Source organism: Hippocampus guttulatus, chromosome 8, assembly GCF_054856545.1.
Source record: "Hippocampus guttulatus isolate MCC_2025c chromosome 8, RoL_Hgut_1.0, whole genome shotgun sequence".
NCBI lineage: Eukaryota > Metazoa > Chordata > Actinopteri > Syngnathiformes > Syngnathidae > Hippocampus > Hippocampus guttulatus.
In genome coordinates this window covers 2,222,182-2,249,407 of record NC_141268.1, presented here as the reverse complement: position 1 = coordinate 2,249,407, position 27,226 = coordinate 2,222,182, and the positions used below count along the sequence as shown (strand labels likewise).

Sequence of the window (27,226 nt, the reverse complement as noted above, 5' to 3'; positions counted from 1 at the left end):
GCTGTGGAGGAACATTGGCCCACTCTTGTTTGCAGAATTGCTTCTACTCCACCATATTGGATGTTTTTCTAGCATGAACTTCCCTTTCAAGGTCACACCACAGCATCTCAATTGGATTCAAATACAGACTTTGAGCAACAGCCACTCCAAAACCTTAATTTTGGTTCTTATGAGCCATTTAGAGGTGGGACTTGCTGGTGTCTCGGATCATTGTTCTGCTGCATGATCTAAGAGGGCTTGCATTTGAGGGTGCAAAATGTTGGTTGGACGTTCTCCTTCAAGATTTTCCAGTAGACAACAGAATTCAGAATCCCATCAATCACAGCAAGTGTCTTGGTCGTGCGGAAGCCAGGCAGCCCCAGGCCATCTTCCAAAAACTTTGACTCATCAGTCCAAATAATGTTTTTCCAAAGATTTTGAAAATGATCAAGATGTCTTTTGGCAAATGTGAGACGAGCCTTTGTTTTCTTTTTGGACAGCTGTGGTTTTCACCTGGGAACTCTCACATGGATGCCATTTTTGGCCCCCAAAATGTCTGTGTATGTGACTGCTGTGACAGATTTGAGGCAAAGTCAGAACATAATCTCTCTCGCTTCCCTCATCTGTGAGTTTATCTGCACGTTCGGTCATTTTTTACTTCTTACTACTACTTTCTATTTACTTAAATTTGCAAAATAATATTGAGTAGGAAAAAGTTGCATGATTGTCTGTTTTCATGCACGTTTCCACAGTGTCTGGTTGAGTAAAAAAGCTCACAGCATATCACCATAATTGGCCTGTATTTGTCACGATCAGTCCCAGTTACAAGAAAAACCGACATGTAAACTTGAGATCCATCTATGAACAACAAGCAGTTGCCAAGCTGAGAAAAAAACAATCACAGCCATGCCATTAAAATGGCTATAGCCAGGACAACCGTTTAGAATCCCCTGAAAAAGAAAGGAGCCACTGATGTTCAACGGCATCAAGATGGAATACCAGGGAAAACAAAAGGAAGCTGATCATACACATAATGAGTGCTGCATAGAAAGAACCTAAAACAACTGTTAGTGACATCAGCACCTAAGACCAGTGGACACAGAGGTCATGAACATGAACAAAGATTAGATGCTTCACTAGGAGAAGCTAACCACTCATTTGTAAGAAATGACCTCGGACACACTATAAAAACAAAGGGCTTCAGTGCAGGACATAGATACTGAATGGCACAATAGCACAACCCCTTGATGAAACAATGACTGGAAGAGGCTGTGATGAATGCCTGGACAATCATCACCAAATAAAATGCAAATACTTTGGTGATGTTATTTGGACACAAACTTAATGTACGGTACTTAATGCAAGCAAATGTTTTGCAACTAATATTGAGCCTTACTCACTATTGCTCAAGTCTTCCGTTCTAAATAATTCTCCATTCTAAATTATAATATATATATAATGAAATTATAATATATATATAATGACATCAGATGGAAAAACATGGAAGCAAATAAATAATGAATTTATAGATTAATTTATTTATTAACAGTAAGAATAAGAAGAAAAATAAACAATATGAAAAATGAAATATATTAAACCTCAAAAACAGTCGAACCTCTTTTCAACGTGCCACTTTCACGTTTTCACCCCGATAACGTTCGCATTTCAAAGTTCCGATTTCACGTAATTCATTTTCCATTTGCCGATTTTGCTTACAACAAACATCTTTATAACATAAACACCAGATTTTTCCCACAAAAGAGTGAAAATGCATTTGTTACAACTAGCCGTGGGAAGCTAAATGCCGCCCATTGTATGAATAATTATGAACTAAACTACAGAATGAGATGTGGTGTCAAAATTCAGCTGTAACTTAAAATCTAAAGCTTTGTGGGCCAATACAGGAGAGCAGTGTGACAGACTGCTTCACATCAGCCTTTAAAAGATATTTATAATCATGTGCAAATCAGTTTTGTTCCACCTAACATGTAATTTGTAAGACAGTCAAATAGCAATCTTTCTAATGGATTCCAAATCAAATCCAGTGCAGGTCAGGAGGAATTCCACATAAACCCTCAGGCAATTTTGTGTGCACGCTTGTGTGTGACAGATAGTCGGCGTTTGATTACTATGGCAGAGATGCAGGCACGGTGATATCCTATTCATTGTGTCATGCAAGTTGATTCTTCAGGTATGTGGATATGTAAAGGATTTAAAGTCAGTTTGGAATAAGTCACTCTTTGATCTCAACTTTTCAAACAATCCAGTCCTCTATAACTGTCCATCCATTTAGTTTATATCCCATTAAATGCTGCTACACCAAAAGTTTGACTTGAAGAAAATTTTGTTGGCAAACAATAACAAAACAATAAAGGGTTTAGAGCAGGGGTGGCCAACCAGTCAGAGACGAAGAGCCAATTTTTAAAATGTGTTACTGCAAAGAGCCGCAACATACCCTTCCTCGTGCGCGCGCGCGCACACACACACACACACGCACACACACACACACACACACACACACACACACACACACACACACACACACACACACACACACACATACACACACACACACACACACACACACACACACACACACACACTTTTTTGGCCAAAGATCGACTTTTGAAGCGACCAACTTCCCACGAACGACCCGATCGTGCATGTGCAAGCATACACACACACACACACACACACGCACGCACGCACGCGCACATTTGCACGCCCACCACGCCCACCACGATGAGCAACAGTCGGAACGGGCCGAAAATGAACGAACGCTCAAGATACGAACAAACAAATATTTTTTTCCCCCCACCCATTTCCTCCTCCCACCCCTTGCGGTCGACTTGGGACCAGTTCGCTGGCTCCCGGTCGTGTCTGATCGACGTATTAGGCACCCCTGCCTTAAAATCAGAGGTAATTCGCTGACTATCTTAGCGCCATTGTCTGCACATGAGCGGTGATGCAGTCATCTGATTGGTTTCTCTCTATGTCAATCAAGTAACGGGATTGATGATAGGCTGGCATAGTACGTTCTGTGTACTTAGCGCCTTGTTTGAATGGCATCACCACTGCTGAGGCGTTTTCAAGGCTTGTCGTGTGAAAGCCCGGGAGCCGCATTGAACCAGTCAAAGAGCTGCATGCGGCTCGCGAGCCGCGGGTTGGCCACCCCTGGTTTAGAGTAATAAAGAACACTGTCATCACAAACCACATTTTTTTTAAAAAACTTGCAACATTTTGCACTGGGCTGACCTGAAGAAAAACAAACAAAAAACACAGTGTGATGAAACCTTTATTTTTCTCTCTTTGACGCAAGGATAATCTCATTTCGTGCTTTTATTATCTGGAGCATCGGCCAATCACACCACATGATTTTTATCTGACAGGAAGCTATCTGTCTACCTACGAGGGATGTCCCAATCCAATCACGTGATCGAAAATGGGGGTCGATCACGTGATTCCAGGTGATTCGTATCGGGTGAAAAAGATAAGTTTTATTATTTTTGGAACATTTAAAGGTGACAAAGCTACAAAATAATTCAAATGTGCAAACACGTCTCCTTCGCTGCGCACACCTTTCCTGCAGGCAGAGACAGAGGGGTGGGTTTGATTTCATAGCTTGTTTGGAGGGAGAAGCAAGTCAAAAGATGCTCCTAAATACATCTGCCTTGCCTGATATAAAGAAGCCTCCTTGCTAAATGGCATCCTCAAGGAGTTGGGAGAGCTGAGAGTGTGAGAAACAGGTTAGCGATTGTGATGCGACCAAACAATCAAGAGTGTCATTTCTTGATGGGAGAAGTCACGTATGTACCCAAACACTACGTCGCTACGTGGACTTGTCATTTTAGCCCTCACAAGCCTTTAAATAACGATGTACATTTATTGTTTAGCATTAGATAAATCAAATGTATCAAACAGAGTAATCCCTCATTCGATAGTAATGCTTTTATGGGCCATTCAATCAATTAATATTTTGGGGGGTATTTTTTTTTTGCATCAATTAAAAATACACGAAAATACATTTATATAACGCACTCCGCACATCGGAATGTATTGTGTTCTCAACCAACACCCCACCTCCAACCCCCAGTCTGTCTCCTGGGGATTCTCAGGACCTGCTCTGACCAGCTGTGTGACATTGTCCAGCACATGTTCAACCTGTGCCTGAAGCTGGGCAGAGTTCCACAGTTGTGGAAAACTTCATGCCTGGTCCCAGTGCCCAAGATAACACACCCGAAGGAGCTCAATAGCTACAGACCGGTGGCGCTGACATCTCACCTGATAAAGACGCTAGAGAGACTCGTCCTCGCCTACCTGCCACCGCTGGTGAGCTCGCCACTGGATTCACTGCAGTTTGCCACCAGCCAGGCATCGGCGTGGAGGACGCCATCATCTACCTCCTCCACTCGGCGCTGTTACACCTGGAGAAGGCTGGGAGCACTGTGAGGATCATGTTCTTTGATTTCTCCAGTGCCTTCAACACCATCCAGCCTAACCTATTGGGGGACAAACTGCAGCACGCCGGAGTGGACCACCACCTCATATCATGGATTGCAGATTACCTCACAGTACCAGCCACAGTACGTCAGGGCACATAACTGTGAGTCGGACAGGCTTCTCTGCAGCACCGAGGGCGCTGGAGGGAACTGTCCTGGCTCCATTCCTGTTCACTCTCTACACCTTGGACTTCAGCTACATCACTCCAACCTGCCACCTTCAGAAGTTCTCTGATGACTCCGCGTTCATCGGCCTCTACAGAAGGAGATGATCGGAAGTACAGAGGACTTTGTGGACTGGTGCCTGCAGAATCACCTCCAGATCAACCCCGGGAAAACTAAGGAGTTGGTTGTGGATTTCTGCAGGAAACGGTCCTCATCTGCACCAATGAACATCCAGATCCAGAGTACGGACATAGAGAGGGTGACCTCCTACAAGTACCTGGGTGTTCTTTTCAATAATAAACTAGACTGGTCTACCAACACAGACGCTCTGATCAGGAAGGGATCTTCCTGATCTTCCTACTCAGGTAGGTCTTTTGGGGGTCAGCGGTCACTCCTTAAGACCTTCTATGACTCTGTGGTGGCTCCAGCCATCCATTATGGCATAGTCTGCTGGTCAGGCAGCATCTCAGCCTGGGACAGAGAGAGACTGGACCGACTGTTCAGGAGGGCCAGTTCTGTCCTGGCTGCTCCCTGGACACTCTGGAGGAGGGGGGCAACAGGAGGATGCTAGCTAAGCTAACAGGATGCGATGTTCATCTCTGGCCAAAGTGGGAGGGGAGAAGCCCAGGGTCCCCAGTCTGGCTGTCCAAGCACTCCAACAATTCTCATTCTCCCAAATCAGCTGCAAGAGGAGGACAGTAAAGCCCTTGGCGTTGGGTATGAGCCCGAGACAGACAAGCTCTGCATCCTTGCTTCTATCAACTTCTCAAAGTAAAGGGAGAAGATGAGGACTGGGCTACTCTTAAGAGAGGAGGAGGTCAGGAGCAGCACTCCTGAGCCGGCGTTTGCTTCTTGGCCAAATCGTCAGCCTCAATGACCCTATCAGTCTGGTCTCCCTTGCAAAACAGAAAGGGGTAATCCTTGTAAGAGAATCCTTTCAAGAAGCAAGAAAAGATTGTCCGATGAAAGACACATGGGATGACCCGCTGTCACCAAGACTCCGGGAGGCAGCTGTTAGACTATTCGAGGAGTATGTAAGGCTCGGCCAAATTAGGTTCGACCGAAGCCTCACACCCACTGTAGTCTTAGGTCCCCCCAGTTGGGATTACATTCTCTGATGGGAGTTAAGCCACTTACGGAGCCGTACTTTATCTTCGCTTGGGAACCGAGCCTGGTAAGGTCATCATGAGGCTGGTGGAGTCAAAGGCCAAGCTTAATCCTCTCGACCAGAAGGGAGATGGGGTTAAGGCGGAACTGTGCGGTACAGTAATCGCTACTTGCTTGTAGAAATACTTTGAGAGGCACTGCCGCATCCCAGTCAATCATTGGGTACACTTAGTAGACAGCCAGACGATCCTTGGTGCAATCCAAAAGGACAGCTATCGATGCCAAACCTTCTTTGCAAACCAAATCGGAGAAATTCAGAAAGCTGGCCCGGTGGACGCTTGGAAGTGGGTTCAAGGATGCTTTAACATCGTTGATATCCTCACAAGGGGAGCGACCGCTGAGGAGTTGGACGAGGACTGAGTGGCAGACGGGGCCTCAATCCTGATGTGGCCTGAAAGTAAGCGGCCGGTGAAGACTGCAAGTGAAGCCTCCTCGCTGCCCATCTTCAAAACCCTCCTCAAAACTCACTTGTATTCTTTGGCATTCGACTCAGCATGACTTAGATTTGTTCTTGGTTTTACTGTTTGGTGCTTTCTACCGTCTTTATTACCAATTTGTTTTACTGTTTATTGTATATGTTAAATTGCTCCATGTACAGCACTTTGTATGCAGCGATGGCTGTTTGAAAGTGCTCTATAAATACAGTTGACTTGACTTGACTTATACAACTCCAAGCATTCAGTGATCCATGTATGTGGCATCGAGTCATAGGCTTTCTTGTAATCAATCCAGGCTGTGCACAGGTTGGTATGCCGGGACCTGCAGTCTTGTGCGACTGTTCTGTCAACCAGGAGCTGATGTTTGGCTCCTCTGGTATCTCTACCAATGCCCTTCTGTGCTTCACTCATGTATTGATCCATGTGTCCACTTATCTTAGCCGCAATGATGCCTGACATGAGCTTCCATGTTATTGGCCGATAGTTGGATGGGACTGCACCCTTTGAGGGATCCTTCATGATCAGGATCGTTCGCCCTTCGGTTAGCCATCCTGGGTGAGTCCCATCCCTCAGCAGATGGTTCATTTGTGCTGCTAGGCGCTCATGGAGTGCTGTGAGTTTCTTTAGCCAGTAGGTGTGGACCATGTCCGGGCCTGATGCTGTCCACTTCTTCATATCTGAGACTCTTTCCTGTATGTCTGCCACTGTTATGGTAACTGGGTTCTGTTCAGGGAGGTTGCTGTGCTCCTCTCTCAGGGTCACCAGCCATTGTGCACTGCTGTTATGTGCAACCTCCTTCTCCCATATGCCTTTCCAGTACCTTTCAGTTTCCAGTCTTGGTGGGTCAACTCTGTTGTTAGGACCCTGCCACTGAGCGTACACTTTCGCAGGTTGTGTTGCGAACAGCCTGTTTATTCGTCTGGCCTCATTCTCTTTCGTGTACCGCTTTAGGCGGCTGGACAAGGCTTTGAGCCTTTGTTTGGCAGTTTCGAGTGCTTCAGTTATGGTCATCTGGATGTACCTCTCGGGTATCAGCCTTTTCATCACACCTCTCTGGGCCTCCGTCAATTGACTCATATCTTTCCGAGCCGCCTTGATCTTAGCCTCCAACCGTCTTTTCCATGGTGGGTAACGTATCTCATGGTTGCTCTTATAGCCAAGCATCTCTTGGATCACTGATGCTGAAGCGTATCTAAGCTCATTGGTTTCCGTGATAGTTACAGTAGGGATCGCCCTCAGTGCTGCATTCACACTTTCCATGAGACTTTCAGGTGGTACTTCACATAGCCGTTGTAATCGGTTTCTAGGTTGCCCAGCTTTCATTCTCGCCATGATCTTAGCTTTCAGGTCAGTTGCTGCCTCGCTCAGCATTTCATTCATTGGGGCTGGCCTCCCAATCTCTGGTATGACCTCCTCCTCTGATCTGGCAGCCTGGGGCCCTTCACCATGGAACCTGCGTTGTACCTCATCAATCTCAAGTTGTGACAGCAGTTGCCGTTTGTGGATGTTGCAACACTGAGCTACGAGTTGTTTCGTGGTCAAACGTGTCTGTGGGTTTCGAAGTAACCATTTAGCCCACATTCTCTGCATGTAACCCCACTGACTAGGGTTGCTTGAGTAGTAGCATTCCAACAGAACCATGTTATCGCATCTCGCCCATCTCCGCTTTGTTCCAGTAGCCCATTTTTCATCAAGGTGCTCTGGTTCCCCAGCACCTGACGCAGACCTTGTTTGGCCGGGCGACGTCTGGCCGGCATGTCATTCGTTTTATTGTCTCTCATCATTGTATGAGGTAGGCATTAGCGTGAAGGATCTTGCCCAAGGACCCACACTGGATGGTGTTATGTGCTCATTTTTGCCCTAAGCGGGATTTTAACCACCGTCTCCCGTACGCCAAACCGATGCCTTACAAACTGAGCTATCCAGCCGCTTATATGTAAAACCTCCTGACTACCAGTAGTTCAAATTTGTCCTCTGTAGAGGACATTTGTGAACCTAAATATCTCCCACCCAGTGCCTCCAATCGCATTAACTCCTTTTCTTACTCTAAAGAGGACATTCAGTGCTTTCCATCCATCCATCCATCCATCCATCATCTACCGCTTATCCGGGGCCGGGTCGCGGGGGCAACAGCTTTAGCAGGGAAGCCCAGACTTCCCTCTCCCTAGCTACTTCTTCCAGCTCTCCCCGGGGGATCCCGAGACGTTCCCAGGCCAGCTGGGTGACATAGTCTCTCCAGCGTGTCCTGGGTCTTCCCCGGGGTCTCCTCCCGGTGGGACATGCCCGGAACACCTCACCAGGGAGGCGCTCAGGGGGCATCCGAATCAGATGCCCAAGCCACCTCATCTGGCTCCTCTCGATGTGGAGGAGAAGCGGCTCGACTCTGAGCCCCTCCCGGATGACCGAGCTTCTCACCTTATCTCTAAGGGAGAGCCCGGACACCCTGCGGAGAAAACTCATTTCGGCCGCTTGTAGCCGGGATCTCGTTCTTTCGGTCACGACCCATAGCTCGTGACCATAGATGAGGGTTGGAACGTAGATCGACCGGTAAATTGAGAGCTTCGCCCTTTGGCTCAGCTCCTTCTTCACCACGACAGACCGATACAACGTCCGCATCACAGCAGACGCTGCACCGATCCGCCTGTCGATCTCCCGCTCCCTCCTGCCCCCACTCGTGAACAAGACCCCAAGATACTTGAACTCCTCCACTTGGGGCAAGATCTCCTCCCCGACCCGGAGGGGACACTCCACCCTTTTCCGACTGAGGACCATGGTTTCAGATTTGGAGGTGCTGATCTTCATCCCAACCGCTTCACACTCGGCTGCGAAATGCTCCAGTGAGAGTTGGAGAGCCCCGTTTGAAGGAGCCAACAGCACCACATCATCTGCAAAAAGCAGGGATGCAATACTGAGGCCCCCAAAACGGATCCCCTCAACGCTTCGGCTGCGCCTAGAAATTCTGTCCATAAAGGTTATGAACAGAATCGGCGACAAAGGGCAGCCTTGGCGGAGTCCTACCCCCACTGGAAACAATTCCGACTTACTGCCGGCAATGCGAACCAAACTCTGACATCGGTGGTATAGTGACCGAACAGCCCGTATCAGGGGGTTCGGTACCCCATACCCACGAAGCACCCCCCACAGAACTCCCCGAGGGACACGGTCAAACGCCTTCTCCAAGTCCACAAAACACATGTAGACTGGTTGGGCGAATTCCCACATACCCTCGAGGACCCTGCTAAGGGTGTAGAGCTGGTCCACTGTTCCACGGCCGGGACGAAAACCACACTGCTCCTCCTCAATCTGAGGCTCGACTTCCTGACGGACCCTCCTCTCCAGCACCCCTGAATAGACCTTACCAGGGAGGCTGAGGAGTGTGATCCCTCTGTAGTTGGAACACACCCTCCGGTCCCCCTTTTTAAAAAGAGGGACTACCACCCCGGTCTGCCAATCCAGAGGCACTCTCCCTGTTGACCACGCGATGTTGCAGAGGCGTGTCAGCCAGGACAGCCCCACAGCATCCAGAGCCTTGAGGAACTCCGGGCGGATCTCATCCACCCCCGGGGCCTTGCCACCGAGGAGCTTTTTAACCACATCGGTGACTTCAACCACAGAGATAGGAGAGCCCACCTCAGAGTCCCCAGGCTCTGCTTCCTCCAAGGAAGGCGTGTTGGTGGAGTTGAGGAGGTCTTCGAAGTACTCTGCCCACCGATTCACAACGTCCCGAGTCGAAGTCAGCAGCGCCCCATCCCCACTGTACACAGTGTTAGTGGTGCACAGTGCTTTCCAATGATACCAAATTTGTAGGGATTAGAAAAAGTAAGAAAATGGCTTCCCTCAGTGCAAGCACTTTTTATGAGAAGAGGAAAAGTAATACTTTTTATCAAACACATTTTGTCTTGAAATGCTGTTGGCATTTTAATTATAAGACTCTTATGAACACGTTAAAGTGTTGTTTGAGTTGTTTTAAGTGTATTTGAGCCTGTTTAAAAAATGTAGTTGGATTTCAAAAAATTCTTTTGGGGTAGTACAATTACTTCACATAGATTGGGGAATTTCAAAATAAATGTGATTGGACAACATTTTTTTTCCTGGTAGTCAGGAGGATATACGGTATATACACACACACGTGAAAAAAATTACATGAATGTGTATATATAGTCGGACTTGCCTCCACACACAGCCTGGGTTCTGGTACCAGTTCTCTCGAGAGGGGTTGGACTCTCTTCCACTCTGGAGTTGCTCACGGTGAGAGGCGCAGAGCAGGTGTGGGCATGCTCATTGCCCCCCGGCTCAGTGCCTGTACATTGGGGTTCACACCGGTAGACGAGAGGGTTGCCTCCCTCCGCCTTCGGGTGGGGGGGCGGGTCCTGACTGTTGTTTGTGCATATGCACCAAACAGCAGCTCAGCATACCCACCCTTTTTGGAGTCCTTGGAGGGTGTGCTGGAGAGTACTCCTGCTGGGGACTCCCTTGTTCTGCTGGGGGACTTCAATGCTCACGTGGGCAATGACAGTGAGACCTGGAGGGGCGTGATTGGGAGGAACGGCCCCCCCCGATCAGAACTCGAGTGGTGTTTTGTTATTGGACTTCTGTGCTCGTAACGGACTGTCCATAACGAACACCTTGTTCAAACATAAGGGTGTCCATATGTGTACTTGGCACCAGGACACCCTAGGCCGTAGTTCGATGATCGACTTTGTGGTTGTATCATCGGATTTGCGGCCGCATGTTTTGGACACTCGGGTGAAGAGAGGGGCGGAGCTGTCAACTGATCACCACCTGGTGGTGAGTAGGCTCCGATGGTGGGGGAGGATGCCGGTCCGTCCTGGCAGACCCAAACGTATTGTGAGGGTTTGTTGGGAGCGTCTGGCGGAATCCCCTGTCAGGAGTTTCAACTCCCACCTCCGACAGAGCTTTTCCCATGTTCCGGGGGAGGCGGGGGACATTGAGTCAGAGTGGACCATGTTCCGTGCCTCTATTGTTGAGGCGGCCAATCTGAGTTGTGGCCGTAAGGTGGTTGGTGCCTGTCGTGGCGGCAACCCCCGTACTCGCTGGTGGACACCAGCAGTAAGGGATGCCGTCAAGCTGAAGAAGGAGTCCTATCGAGCCTTTATGGCCTGTGGGACCCGAGAGGCAGCTGACGGGTATCGACTGGCCAAGCGGAACGCAGCTTCGGTGGTCGCCGAGGCAAAAACCCGAGCATGGGAATAGTTCGGTGAGGCCATGGAAGCCGACTTCCGGACGGCTTCGAGGAAATTCTGGTCCACCATCCGACGTCTCAGGAGGGGGAAGCAGTGCACCACTAACACTGTGTACAGTGGGGATGGGGCGCTGCTGACTTTGACTCGGGACGTTGTGAACCGGTGCGCAGAGTACTTCGAAGACCTCCTCAACTCCACCAACACGTCTTCCTTGGGGGAAGCAGAGTCTGGGGACCCTGAGGTTGGCTCTCCTATCTCTGTGGTTGAAGTCACCGATGTGGTTAAAAAGCTCCTCGGTGGCAAGGCCCCAAGGGTGGATGAGATCCGCCCGGAGTTCCTCAAGGCTCTGGATGTTGTGGGGCTGTCCTGGTTGACACGCCTCTGCAGCATCGCGTGGTCAACGGGGAGAGTGCCTCTGGATTGGCAGACCGGGGTACTAGTCCCTCTTTTTGAAAGGGGGGACCGGAGGGTGTGTTCCAACGACAGAGGGATCACACTCCTGAGCCTTCCTGGTAAGGTCTATTCAGGGGTGCTGGAGAGGAGGGTCCGTCAGGAAGTCGAGCCTCAGATTGAGGAGGAGCAGTGTGGTTTTCGTCCCGGCCGTGGAACAGTGGACCAGCTCTACACCCTTAGCAGGGTCCTCGAGGGTATGTGGGAATTCGCCCAACCAGTCTACATGTGTTTTGTGGACTTGGAGAAGGCGTTAGACCGTGTCCCTCGGGGAGTTCTGTGGGGGGTGCTTCGTGGGCATGGGGTACTGAACCCCCTGATACGGGCTGTTCGGTCACTATACCACCGATGTCAGAGTTTGGTTCGCATTGCCGGCACCAAGTCGGAATCGTTTCCAGTGAGGGTATGACTCCGCCAATGCTGCCCTTTGTCGCCGATTCTGTTCATAACCTTTATGGACAGAATTTCTAGGCGCAGCCGAAGCATTGAGGGGGTCCGTTTTGGTGGCCTCAGTATTGCATCCCTGCTTTTTGCAGATGATGTGGTGCTGTTGGCTCCTTCAAACAGGGCTCTCCAACTCTCACTGGAGCATTTCGCAGCAGAGTGTGAAGCGGTTGGGATGAAAATCAGCACCTCCAAATCTGAAACCATGGCCCTCAGTCGGAAAAGGGTGGAGTGCCCCCTCCGGGTCGGGGAGGAGATCTTGCCCCAAGTGGGGGAGTTTAAGTATCTTGGGGTTCTGTTCACAAGTGAGAGCAGGAGGGAGCGAGAGATTGACAGGCGGATTGGTGCAGCGTCTGTTGTGATGGACGTTGTATCGGTCTGTCGTGGTGAAGAAGGAGCTGAGCCAAAGGGCGAAGCTCAATTTACCGGTCGATCTACGTTCCAATCCTCATCTATGGTCACGAGCTATGGGTCGTGACCGAAAGAACGAGATCCCGGATACAAGTGGCCGAAATGAGTTTTCTCCGCAGGGTGTCCGGGCTCTCCCTTAGAGATAAGGTGAGAAGCTCGGTCATCCGGGAGGGGCTCAGAGTCGAGCCGCTTCTCCTCCACATCGAGAGGAGCCAGATGAGGTGGCTTGGGCATCTGAATCGGATGCCTTCTGAACGCCTCCCTGGTGAGGTGTTCCGGGCATGTCCCACCGGGAGGAGACCCCGAGGAAGACCCAGGAAAGGCTGGAGAGACTATGTCACCCAGCTGGCCTGGGAACGCCTCGGGATCCCCTGGGGAGAGCTGGAAGAAGTAGCTAGGGCGAGGGAAGTCTTGGCTTCCCTGCTAAAGCTATTGCCCCCGCGACCCAGCCACGGATAAGCGTAGAAGATGGATGGATGGATGGATGTGTATATATTTCTATGTATGCTCTTTTTTTTCCTTAATGCTTTGCCAAGGCTTTGGATTGGGACTCGAACCAATGACTTGGACTATTGCTAATTATTCATGACTGCAAATAATTGAAATCGCCGCTCTGGTAGTGAGACGTCATGGACTGTCTAAAAAAAAATCCATGACATTGCTAGGTTCTGCAGTTTTCACACCATTCTGAATGTGGCTTTGTGTTCTGAAGTGTATCTCGCCACCAGTCAACTATGGGTGTGCACAACAAGAGTGTGGAGCTCTGTTGGCTGGCCATGTTGAGGAATGGGTACTTTGCAACCTCTGAGTGATGTAATCGTGTCATGATCTGTGAATGGGTGCCATTGTACGACTGCTACTCGGCCCCAGGCTCTCAACCACACACCACAAAGAGCCATGTGTCGGCAGCCATGCTAAAAAAATGTCATTTACAGACCTAGCTAAGGGTTTTCAAAAGCATCACTGCTCTGCTCAGTGTGTGAATGGCTTTCAGGCCCAAGTCACATAATCTTTATATTCATCAAAATGGAAACAAGTTGAGATTTTGTCATTATGGCAATGATTATGTAGCATTGTTTTGTTTCAAGATGTTCCACTCGTAGATCCGTAACATGACTTTCCTTTTGTCTCCTTTTGCCTCACTCTGAACTCTCTCTGAACCCAGAAACACACTAAGCATACATGCCCTGTTTAAGTCGAGTTTACCGCAAACTGAACTGACGTAATTCCAGAGGAGATTCACATGAGCTAGGCACCAAAAATGTCGTCGTCATAACTGAAAGAGCTGGATTAGTTTTGTAGTGGAATACCTTGAGAAAAATGGTTAACAGACAGACAAACTTGATTGATTTGAGGAAAATAAGAACATCTCCTATTGCAGGGGAACACTGGAACTTGATGCTCCGAGTAAACGCTGAAAAATATTTCCCTGAAGATTGAAATCTAATTATTTTAAGAATGCATAACATTATAAAAAAATCATCCTTCCATTCATTCTCTGAACTGCACAAATCCTTGCAACGGTCGAGGGCATGGCAGAGTTTTTTACAGCTGTCAGTGGGCGCGAGGCGGTGTACACCATGAACTGGCCGCCAGCCAATCACATAAGCACGGAAATTGACAATTTACAATTCTTATCGTAAAGTCAACGGTCATGGACAATTAACATTTTAAATCAGATAGCTAGGGGTTGAATTGATACTGACAATGATTAGGATGAAAATCATCATCCTCGAAATTCCTACCCACAACTATGGTCGCGAGCTGTGGGTCGTGACTTTAAGAACAAGATCATGGACACAAGTGGCCGAAATAAATTTCCTCCACAGGGTGTCCATATATATAAGGAATCAAGAGAGGAAATCACAAAATAAATTATATGGGGGGCGGGGGGTTGTGAACACACAACAAAGGAACAAACTATACAAACAACTCCGAGACAGTACAGTCTCCTACAAAAAGAAAGATGTTACCAGCCAAGTCTTGTGTCATTATTAAACAAACACATGACGGAAGTCCGACAGAATACGAAAGCAACGCATTTTCGCTGTACGTAATCAACTCTTCACAAGCATTTGCTCTGGAGCAAATTTAACCCAGTTGCGTTCACACGTGCAAATTTACATCGGTGCTGCTTCGCAAACGAGCATTTGCTCCGGAGCAAATTTTTAAACCACCTCCCTGAGGTGGATCAAATTTGGTCCGGTGTAAGCTGTTTTACGGGGCTACGCCGCAGCTAATTTGCACGTGTGAACGCTCTACTGGGGCAGCCCCGGCGTAGCACCCGACCAAATCTTGCCGTGTGAACACCCTTTATGTCTCTTGGCTGGCCTCGAACAGCTTGGGATTCCCCAGGAAAAGCTGGACGGAGTGGCTGGTGAGAAAGACATCTGAACTTCCCTGCTTAAGCTACTGCTCCCGCGAATCAACTCCAGATAAGAGGAAGACAATGAATGGATAGCCAGGGATTGACATGATTTGAGTTAGTCAAGCCACTAAATTATGTGCCCCTGATATTGCTAAGGCAATTTCAACATAAGCTTCTGCTTGGACATGCAAAATGGTGGCTATTTTAAATCCTTGACGGGTGGCATGAAAAGAGAGCGGTAATGAATTATGAATTGTGTCTGGTTGGGGAGGCGCAAGATTTAGTATGTGAGCAAAGAACCCACAAAGATACAAAATTAGGGACTGAATACAGGATGGTATTCTGTATTTGAATGTTGGTTCTCCAGGAAACTACGAATGTGTTTATGTCAAAATGTTAAGGCAGGGGTCGGGAACCTTTTTGACTAGGGGAGCCATACAGGCAAAATATTTGGAAATGTATTTCAGTGATATATGTATATATATACATACATATATATATATTAGAGCTGTCAAACGATTAAAATATATAATCTAATTAAAAATGCAACTGTCATAATTAACTCAAATGAACTAAAAAATTAATCGTGATTACTCACACATTTTTTTATTGTTTCTGAATTTCCTTTTACATTTTTTGCCCTATTTTTCCCCATTTTAATGCTCTCATCAACATGGAATCATGAATCAGTTTTCTATGTGCCAAATGCAAATATTTACTGAAATAACAATTTCGATTTTCAATTTTACATGAACATTTTTCACTTGGAGCAGTTATTCACACATAATCTCTCACACAATATTACTGTCCATCAACAACAGTGAAAAAATTATAAATATAAAATATAAAAATATTTTGTCACACAACAGCTGCTTTAACAGCTCTTTTTATGGAATCAAAACAGAGCAATATAACATTATAAAGTGCACATCTAAGGTAAACTAGTACTCAGCCTATAGTGGATTTAAACCATGGTTGCATACTTCGTTTTTCTCAAGTTTGCTTTGAACACAGCAGTCTGTTTCTGTATGTTTGTTGAAGAATAACGAGACACCGGACACCAGTGTTCGTTATGTGCCGCTGTATTCAAAACTGCCAGCCGTACAAACAAGCGCACGCACTTCCCCCGTGCTGCTGGGGCAAACCATTCTGAAAGAGGGGGGTTTCACTCCCCCTAACACAGTCAGGCTATGTTGATTGTGTTGGTCCTTCTTGCGCGGAAGTCTCTCTACGGTTTTGTGTAGACCTCATTTCGGATGACTACACTTGGTTCGATGACAACACTGGAGACGTTTTATTTTCGCTAGGTCGCTACCACTGCACCGCTGAACTTCACCGTCACTGTCAGACGAACACAGAGAAGCTCCACCCGCTTTATTTATATGGACACAGAACACTGTAACCTTCCACACAAAATAGTTCCAAACAAGTAACAATCGCGTCAGTGGCATACAGCGTATACCTGTATGATACAGAGAGAGAGAGAGAAGAACAGGTAACTTTGGTCTTGTCAGTGGAGCAATCTGGCAACTTTTTAAAAGTAAACTTTCCATTCATAAACTCTTTAAGTATCCGTTTTCGGTGTCTCGCGCTGCCGTGGCTGGTAAAACAGACATGGGCGTGGACTTGTGCAGCACGCTTGTTGTTTCGTTTCTGGTGTATTTATAGAGCAAAGTAACATCCGCTTGTGACGTGTGCCGCGTTAATCTCGCGAGAAAAAATTGAATCCCGTTAAAATTCATTTAAATTAATGCCAATAAAAACATGCTAAACTGACAGCTCTAATATAATATACATATATAGCTGTCAGTTTAGCATGTTTTTATTGGCATTAATTTAAATGCATTAAATTTTTTCTCGCGAGATTACACGGCACACGTCACAGCGGGTGTTACGTTGCTCGATAAATAAACCAGAAACAAAACAACAAGCTCGCTGCACAGGTCCACACACGTTTGTTTTGCCAGCTACGGCAGCGTGAGACACCGAAAACGGATACTTAAATAGTTTTTGAATGGAAAGTTTACTTTTAAAACGTTACCAGATTGTTCCACTGACAAGACCAAAGTTATCTGTATGTTTTGCAGTCGTAAATTGAGCTATCATCATAGCACATCGAGTCTGAAATACCACTCAATGGCCAAGCACACAGCTGATGTGAGTACTCCGCCCCCTCGTCTCAGACAGACAGCGATGGATCATTTCAAAGCGAAGAAAATGGATGACACGACGAAGAACAAATTTGCTGAAGCCATAGCTAAATGTATGGCTACTGCATGCAAGCCTGTCAACATTGTCCACAGCTCGACTCAAGCTGAAATCATTCGCATTGCATCTAACGACTCCACTACGGATTGCCAGCGAGAGCCTCCATTACAAGCGATGAACAGAGATTGTAAGTAGTGGAGAAGGCTAAGGTACACCAAGCGGGAGAAGACACTGTTTCGGGAGAGAAATAAGAGACTACCGGTAGGTTGATGAGCCTCTAGTGAATAAAGAGCAGGTAGCCTGTCGAATACGATGTATGCCACTGACGCGATTGTTACTTGTTTGGAACTATTTTGTGTGGAAGGTTACAGTGTTCCGTGTCCATATAAATAAAGCGGGTGGAGCTTCTCTGTGTTCGTCTGACAGTGACGGTGCGCTGAGGCACCGAGAGTTCAGCGGTGCGACCGAGCGAACACACTGAAAATAAAACGTCTCCAGTGTTGTCATCGAACCAAGTGTTGTCATCCGAAATGATGTCTACACAAAACCGTAGAGAAACTTCCGCGCAAGAAGGACCAACACAATTAACATAGCCTGACTGCTGTGTTCAAAGCAAACTTGAGAAAAACGAAGTATGCAACCATGGTTTAAATCCACTATTGTAGTGAGTACTAGTTTACCTTAGATGTACAATTTATAATTTTATATTGCTCTGTTTTGATTCCATAAAAAGAGCTGTTAAAGCAGCTGTTGTGTGACAAAATATTTTTTTCACTGATGTTGATGGACAGTAATATTGTGTGAGAGATTGTGTGAATAACTGCTCCAAGTGAAAAATGTTCATGTAAAATTGAAAATCGAAATTGTTATTTCAGTAAATATTTGCATTTTGCACATAGAAAACGGATTCATGATTCCATGTTGATGAGAGCATTAAAATGGGGAAAAATAGGACAAAAAAATATATAAGGAAATTCAAAAACGATAAAAAATGCGTGAGTGATCACGATGATTTTTTTTGTTCATTTGAGTTAATTATGACAGTTGCATTTTTAATTAGATTAAATATTTTAATCATTTGACAGCTCTAATATATATATATATATATATATATATATATATATATATACAGTATATATATAAAATTGTCTTTTAAAAGTGTATTCAACAAAATGTCAGTATAATAAGCCTTTTGAATAATTTTGTGATAATACTAACCATTAATGGGAATGGTTTTCCATTCCTCATGATTGCTAAAAATCCAGCAAAACGAGCGGAATTATAGTCATCTTGCCGGGTCCATACGTGGAGTTGCTGCTGGCAAGCTTACTCCATGCTCACTAGCTTGCACGCTTCCCTTCCGCTGTCTCTTGCAGGGTTTTTTGATGCAAACGTAGCAACGTAGCATGGTGTGTGTCAAAGTGCCGCTTTACATTCGACCGTTTCATCGATTGTATTTTGTCTGTGCAAATCAGACACCCTGCAGAACGAGGCGAATCCTTCCGGCCATTCGTCCTGAAGTCTACCATACTCGTCACCTTTTTTTCTTTTCACCATTTTATTCGTTTAGGATTTACTTTGAGCTAATGACCGAGCGGGCTGATTCAAAGGGGCGGTTACCTGTTTCTGCAGCAACGGCAACATAGGCCAGTGTTATCCAATCAAAATTGCTCCTGGAGCCAACTGCAGCCCCGAACAGGAAATGAGCAGTAAGAAATTGATGGATGGATTAAACAAGTGAGAATATTTTGTTTTATCTGCGAGCCAGACGCAATCATCAAAAGAGCCATATATGTCTCGCGAGCCATAGGTTCCCGACCCCTGTGTTAATGACTAAGCTGTGTTTGTGTGAAGGTTTACCTTGTGCAGGTTCCCTTTAGAGTCTCCCAAGAATGCAATCGTATGTCCCGCCCTCATGCTCACTGCTACAGCTGTCAGTCGAGCGGAGGGGCTGTCCAAAATGGTTTCAGCTTCCACAGCAATCCGACTACCCATGGGACTGGGTGTGTGATCAGAGCCGCAAGGGTACCTTTCGAGCGTGTTCTAAACGAGAGAATATCGACAGTCACTCAGGGGTTACATGAAATAATGGCTCACAGAACATGTACAGTTGCAAGAAAAAGCAAATGAACCCTTTGGAAACACTTGGATTTCTGCATAATGTTGGTCCTAAAATAAGATGTGATTTATGTCTAAATCACAACAAACAGTCACTTCTACCAATATCACACAAGTTTTTTTTAATGTATTTAGAGGACATACATTGCGGGGGGGGGGGGGAATAATGTGAACCCCTCGTATATTGACTTCTTTGAGAGCTAATCAAATTCAGCAGTCAGCAAAACTAAGTTCAATCCAATACAGATTGGTGTTCGCTCTTCTGTAATAGGTCTGATGTGAACCAGGCAAGGCACAAAAGAACTTGTAATATACCAAAATGTCAACAGTATAATGAACAGGTCTGTCTATCGTAATTTTAAAATTAACCAGAACCAGAATCATCTTGATTGGTATGTTAGTAACACACAATTAAATTGGGCCACTCACAGTGTTACAGCAACTATCAATTATAAGTACAGAGCGTTGTTAAGCAATGACATGTACCATTTGTGCGGTAGTAGCGAACACTGACAGCTGTGCAAAAGAGGCGCAGAGTCGTCAAGCGATATAGAGTGACCAGTATTACAGTAGGTAAATATGATCCAATGACAGTCGTGCAGATGATGAAGAGGATTGTTACACAATTTAAAGTAACCTGTGGTGCACTAATTCTGACACAGCTCATTAGAGGAATCTATGAACAGAATGATATCATGTTTAAAGTTCCATTTAATTTGGGCCTGTCTAGACATGTTGTGTGTTTAGCGCATGTTGTGAGTCAAGTTCTTCTGTTTAAACTTGTCCGGGTATATCTCTGACACAGCAACAATTGCGCAAATATGCAGACAGCACTTTAAGCGTCCAATAAAATGGAATATTCATCAACCAAAGTTATGCAAATAATGCAGTGCCGAAGACACCTGTACAATAATGAATACAGCAATACTGTCACAACGGGGATGTGGAAAAAGTGCAAACATTTTGTAAAAATGCAACTATGGAATCATGCGTCAACTGGTTGAATGGTAAGATGAAAGTTGCTATTGGAATGTTGTTTTAGAGTTGCATAGTTCCATAGCGACTATCTGAGAAAGAGAGCCGGAAGAGGTGGTAACCAGGAGAATTGTGCCTGACCTTGCCTTAGTTCTTACAGCGTGCATGTCCTCAAGGGTGGGGAGAGGGTACTGATGATCTTCTCGGCATTCATAACATAACTGTCTGATGCAGTTGGATTTTCTTCATTGTGGCAGCACCAAACTAGATTGTGATGGATGAACACGGGACTTAGTGATTGCTGTATCAAATTGCCTCAACAGCACCGATTGTGGGTTGTACATGCTCGGCAGCCGCAAGAAGTACATCCTCTGCTGGGCCTTTTTCAGGATGGTGTTGATGTTAGCCTCAGTTGAGGTCCTGACAGAAGGTAATTTCGAGGAACTTGAAGGTTTCGACATTTGACAGAGGGTGGCTATGGCAAAGTACGTCCACAATCATCTCCACTGTCTTTGTGGTGTTCAGCTCCAGAGGATGTGTTAGCCGCAGCATCAGTGTAGCAGCCACTTCACTTCCTGTAGATATGCAGACTTGTCACCTTTGTCGATGAGGCTGATGACTAGGATGGTGTCTCCAAATTTCAGGAGTTTGACATCTGGATGAATTGAGGAGGAGATAAATACTTAGGGGACTGAGTGTGTCTGATGTTGCATGTGGATGATCTTGTTACCCATTCGGAAGCTGAAACTCAGACATGTCAGACTCTTGGCCCACGGGACCACTTCCCGCCCACGCAGCAATTTTCTTCGAAATCAGCATGGACTCAGCCCAACGGGCATCAGCAAATTAAGTGGTGATTTTTAATTGGTAACTGCAACCTCAGATTCTCAAATGGTACATAGTGAAGCTCCGATGACATAAAAATGACTAATCCTGTAGAAAAGGCCAGAAAGTGATCTATTCTGAAGAGAAATATGTCAGTCTTTATTATTTAAGTGTCTTAACCATTGACTCGTGTATATACATTTGGACAGGAGGGAAGTTTAGTACATGTGATTTTGTTCAGCTGTGTGCGTCAATGTCCAGTAAGGAGTGTCACTCTGACTCATGTGAATGCAAACAGATTGTTAGGATTAGTGACAGTCTGGTGTCAAAACAATATTTTGTTGCCAGTGTTTTGTGATGTTCTGTAACGTACCCGTTGCCACTCATTAACGTTAGTGTCGGTTCACTGAGTAGTGCATGTGTTAAGTGTCTTTGCAGCTTTTCACTGCTTTACAACCCGCATTGTGTCGTAATTGACTGCCTGTATTTTTTTACTGTGTAATTGTGCAAGCTGTTTTTTTTACACTGAAGGGGTGTCAAACTCATTTTTGTCGTGGCCATATTTTAGGTTCCATTTCCCTTGGAGGGCTGTTATGACTGAAACCATATGAAGAAATCAAGAATAATGGTTCACTCAACTTTTGTTTAAGTTACTGTCATGATGGGTTTGGTAACAAGAAAATGCTGACAATATTGTGCTTAGTTATTACAGGTGAGAATTTTAAATTTTGGTACAGATTTTAGCGAGCATCATGGAAGTTGACATGTTTGATTTGCTTTTGTGGGCCACATATAATGAGGTGGCAGGCTGGATCTGGCCCCTGGGCCTTGAGTTTGACACCTGTGTTTTACAGCATACAATTCTGCATCCTGATTGACTGAGGTACCATGAGCCAATGTGAATCCATCTCCTGTACAAAATAATAATAATAATAATAATAATAATAATGAATAGTTACACCGTTTATTTTTGTTTATCTTGCAAAGATTTTAACTTTGAGCATGTTTAAATACAATACAATACAATACAATACATCCTGATTTATATTGCACTTTCACAACAGCTGCAGCTGTAACAAAGTGCTTTACAAAACAGTTAACATAAAGCAGTGTTTCTCAAATAGGGAGGGGGGGACGCGTTTGACCTCGGGGAACATGCTTTTTTATTTTTTTACTGTCCTATTATAACTTGCAGGTGCACCTCCACTATGTTAGAGGGCAGTGGCGCTCTCATTGGCAGAGTTTGCGCAGGAAGCATTCTCAGGGAGGAACTACGACGAGGCGTATGTAAAGCATAGCTTTCAATGTGCCTGCGGTGACAGACGAGGGAAGATCGATGTGCTTACTTTGTCGAAAGAAATTTGGTAGCGGACAGCATGAAGCCAAATAAATTAAGGCGTCACTTAAAGACATTACACCCCAATCACGCTGATAAGCTGCTTGAGTTTTTTTTTCAGCGAAAACGTGCCGAATACTGCCAACAATCATGCCGCTTTGTGACTGCTACTTCAGAAAACTAATAATACAGGTCCCGGCTACACATTGAGCAGGAGCCGAGAGTTGCTGTGTCCTACTTCAAACCTCGCTTCGAAAAGCTGTGCATTGCAAAATGTGCTCATTGTAGCCATTAATCCAGACATCATCTTTGATTTAAAAAAAAAAAAAAAAAAAAAAGCACAAATTCTTTTATATATTTTTGTTTTGCTGGTTAAAGTTTTTTTTTATATTGTGCTCTGAGATAATGTTGGTGATTAGTTTGAATGCATTATTAGTTATTGAGTTTGTCATTTTATTTTTCAGTATCGTATGGTTTGACATGGTCAGTCAAAAAAATATTTATTGTTAAATTAAGGATTCAATGTTATTTTTGAATTTCAGATGCACTTTAAATCTTTTCTGTTCCAGTTACTAAAGCTATTCTTTGTTGAAAGTTGGTCCATATTTCTCTTTTTTTTATTCTCTTATACGTTCATAAGGATACAGTGTTATACAAAGGTGTACTCATAACAATTTTATAGACAAATGATACTATTTATAGTTGTGGGGGGGAGATGTTTTCCTCTTCCTTGGGGGGGCATGACAGAAAATAATTGAGAACCACTGACAAAGTAAAATAACAAACACAACACATAACATAAATAAAAGAGAAATGTGAGAAAATGTTCATGTTGAGGTTTGCAGGCTTCAAATATATAGTATAATAATTGTTTAAAAAAAAAAAGAAAGAAATCCTTCATTGTGGATTCCACCTACCTCGGGTTATTTTTGGAACATAATCAGCGCGATAAACGAGGCACCACCGAACTGGTGGTAGAGGCAAACATCGGTCAAAGTGCTTTTGTACTACTCTTCCGGGTGAACAAAATCCACATCATATTATTCAGTATTAGTAGCTACGCAAAAATGTCCAAGAGAAAAGTCCATGCTGATAACAGAGCCTTTCAAAACCGGTGGGAAACTGAGTACATGTTGACTTTAATTACAGTTAGCTCATTTACTGGACTGTTCCAATATTATATCCCATCTGTTTGAAAACATATTCATGTTCACAAAAAGTTTGTTTTTTCAATTAATGTTTATCCTTTGGCCCGCAACCTAAAGTGTGCTTAAAGCTTTGAGGTTAACATCCCTCTCATAGCTCCACTGGCAGGATCCTCATGTAGGTCCCTGCTTCGTCTGGCTTTTCCAGGATGAAGTGCAGCACCGTGTTGACTGCATCATCCACCGAAGTTTTTGCTCGGATTGCAAATGGCAGGAGGTACAGCAGGGGTCCAATGACGTTCTTTAGGTGGTCCACCACAAGGTGTTAAAAGCACTTCATGACCACAGATGTCAGAGCGAAAGGGCTGTAGTTGTTAAGTCCCGATATTGAGTGTTTCTTGGGAACTGGGATAACGGAGGAGCGTTTGCAGCTGCTGCAAGGACCGCTTAAAGATCTGCATGAAGATTGGAGCGAGCTGCTCAGTGCAGACTTTCAGCCAGGGAGACACGCATTCTTGATGTTTGTTGCTTTAAGAGCCATCTAATGACAGGAAAACTAAGAAATGTATTGGTAGCTTCATGGATCAAATACAGTGTTTGCTGTTGAACTACTCATTGGACCATCAAGTCGTCAAATAAAGTACTGCAGCCATCTCGCTACCTCTGCGTCCCGCGTCCTAGACGCATAATTTTCCCACGGGACGCACAGTTCCAAATAATGTGCGTTTTTGGGACGCAAGGAAATTTCTCAGTCAAAACAAACAAACAAAAAAAAATAAAATGGCAAGCCTGAGGATTTCACGGTAACAATCGTTACCGGTAGCGTGTCGATTCCGTGGTGTCATTTTAACGGTACCGAAAAATAGTTTAACCATAAAAGTCACCGCACACGAGTTGACTGTGTGATCAACGCGATTTCACTGTGCCTGTATGTGTGTTTGTGGGGTGGTGTGTGAGTATCTTTCTTCTAATTTACTTTCGTTTTGTTTTCAGTGTTGGAGGGGGGGGGGGGCGCAACAGATAACGTTATGTGCGCATGCGGGTTGCTATTTTAGTCCGCAAACTTAGGAATCGCGCAGAAGAAAGTTTGAGATGACGGCGAAAAAAACTCACAAAGGTCTACTAATTACGACATTTAAGAAATGGGAATGCCAGTCTGATTTTTCGAATGAATCGTCCAAAGGGCGTATCACTAAACTCACCTGGGATGTATGCACAGAACACGAGAGCGAGATGCGACGAGAGGCACGATTACGAGGCAAGTTGGTCGTTCGATTTGTAGGCTAATCGTTATGAAAAGTATTATGAAACACTATTGGTTATTCTATAATTTACTGGTTGTAGCACGGTAACTTTAGGAAGAAAACATTTGTCACAAGGTGTAGTCATGCTAATGTTAACTGTTGGTAGAACTCATGATGACGTGTGTTAAATTCTTTCGTCAAATTGATCGTAGATTACACATGCATCGTCTTGGGAAGAGGATGTCAAGCCACATCAATACTTACCTGTATAATGATTACCAGTAAATTAATCTTTGCAGTGTGAGATTGGAAAAAATACTCTGATGATGCCACATGAGTGCACCATTTATTTTTTGGAATAAACCTGGAGTACACAGCTGCTGATGTAATGTTCATTGTTAATGCATAGTTTTCAAAAATGTACCCATGAAACATTATACTTTTGAGTTTCAGAATTCTTGATTATGAATATCAGTCAAAATAGAAAAATGGGTTCCCATGATGAACGTTTACGGAACCCAGCATTAGTTACCGTGGTTTCCCATTGAGTAATCCGACGGAACCGAAAAACGGTTACCATGAATTTCCAAAATCCTCAGGCCTGCTACTGAATTATTTTAATTTTTGCAGCATTTGTTTATAATTGTATGTATATGTTGTTGTTTGTGTTATTATCATATGCAATTGAATAAGTAGACCGCTTCAGAATTCGAAATTTGGGACTCTCTCAATGCATAATGGTACTGTACTAAAACATTGAACCGTTCCATCTGATCAAGAGTTCAGAGATAAAAGTGATAGTGAATTTTAGGTTCATCCTGAAACTTGACCCGAAAAAGCTGAAACTCCTCAACTTTTTGTTGTTTATATGTGCTCCAAAAATGCGTAAGGTTGAGACCTGCAAAAAATGATTTTCATTTTTTTTCCCCCCGACACGGTGTTAAGTTACGGACTACAGGCAATTATTTCTCTGTTTTTACTCGAGTCAACCTATCTGCTCAATGCTGCTTATTCTTTATAACCTTTGTAACTGCAGTGACAATCTCCTTGATTGACTGTGATTTTAACCAATGTTTCACTGATGCTTGAAGTAAAATGGATTCATACCATTTTAGCATTATGAATGTTTTATCCCAACACAAATGTAGAACGGATGCTAAAGCGAGTTCAATCAATAATTCAAGTGCAATTTAACAATGTCAGTTCTCTTGGGTCTTTCGTGGGCATTGATTCCATCACTTGTGAAGAAGACTGATTGAGCCTATTTTATTTATTATATGGGGGAACGTTGTTGGGAGAAACTACGAAAGCACATACAGTAAAGACTGCATTTGAAGAATGGCAGCTTCAAGCAAATCATGAATATTTATTACAGACAACTATGAATACATGATTTTCAGTTTGGCTGAAAGCATAAATTCTGGTTTAGTGTGATTCAGTGTCTCATCTGATGGCAGATTAGACAGTCGTGGCACATGCTGACAACTGTCATGCAAGCTACAATCGCATGTGCATTCTGGCAATAATACCACTTCTAACCACAAGAGATGGGACTTCTGAGGAGGCACTTTGGCCATGTTTAAGTGTAAGTTCAAAACGCCTGATCTTCCAAAACAAAGCATGTTCCAAAAGGTTTAGTCAAGGGATCAACTCTCACGCAAGAAACTGTCTTGCGTAAACTGCCATGGGACGAGGGCCCTATTAAATTAGAATTTAACCACTCTAGAAATGTGTGTTCCAAATCAACAATAGCTGTCTCAGCACCTTAACACTGACTTTTTTTTCTAAACACACTATTCATCCATTCTGTACTTGATCTATTCCCAATTGTCACATGGCTTTCTGTTTAAACAGTAAACAGAGGGTCTCCTTAATGTACAACAACATTCTGCTCCTTTGGCACTGCGGCACAAATTTTGCAGTCGTAAGTTGGCACCCACTGTAGTATGTCTACACTACCACAGCCAGAGGTAGTCATGACCACGATAAATATTAGTATGAAAAACTGTTCGAGCATCGTCTACAAATAAAATCGATGCATGCTTTTCACAACCTTGAAATGTCTTGTTGGAGCCATTGTTAACCAAGGACCTGCTGTCATAGATAGGTAATAATACAGAAGAATAATGTTGTTTCATACTGAGAAAAAAAACACAGAACAGAGTACACTACTGAAATACTGCAGCAGTTCTTACTTGTGTAATATGTGCCTCACTATGCCTTAGCGTCAGTGTTGCTGATTATCATTCTT

General features: G+C 44.7%; 1 protein-coding gene across 3 annotated transcripts in view; it reads right to left on the bottom strand.

Annotated features, from left to right (window-relative positions):
- The window catches only part of plxnb1b (plexin b1b), a 180,488-nt gene that overhangs the window by 63,583 nt on the left and 89,679 nt on the right, over nt 1-27,226 (bottom strand). For all 3 annotated transcript variants that reach the window (XM_086118521.1, XM_086118522.1, XM_086118523.1), the window contains one exon: nt 19,193-19,375. In XM_086118521.1, coding sequence (XP_085974647.1) covers nt 19,193-19,375 — 183 coding nt within the window. The remainder of the gene's footprint in view (nt 1-19,192; nt 19,376-27,226) is intronic.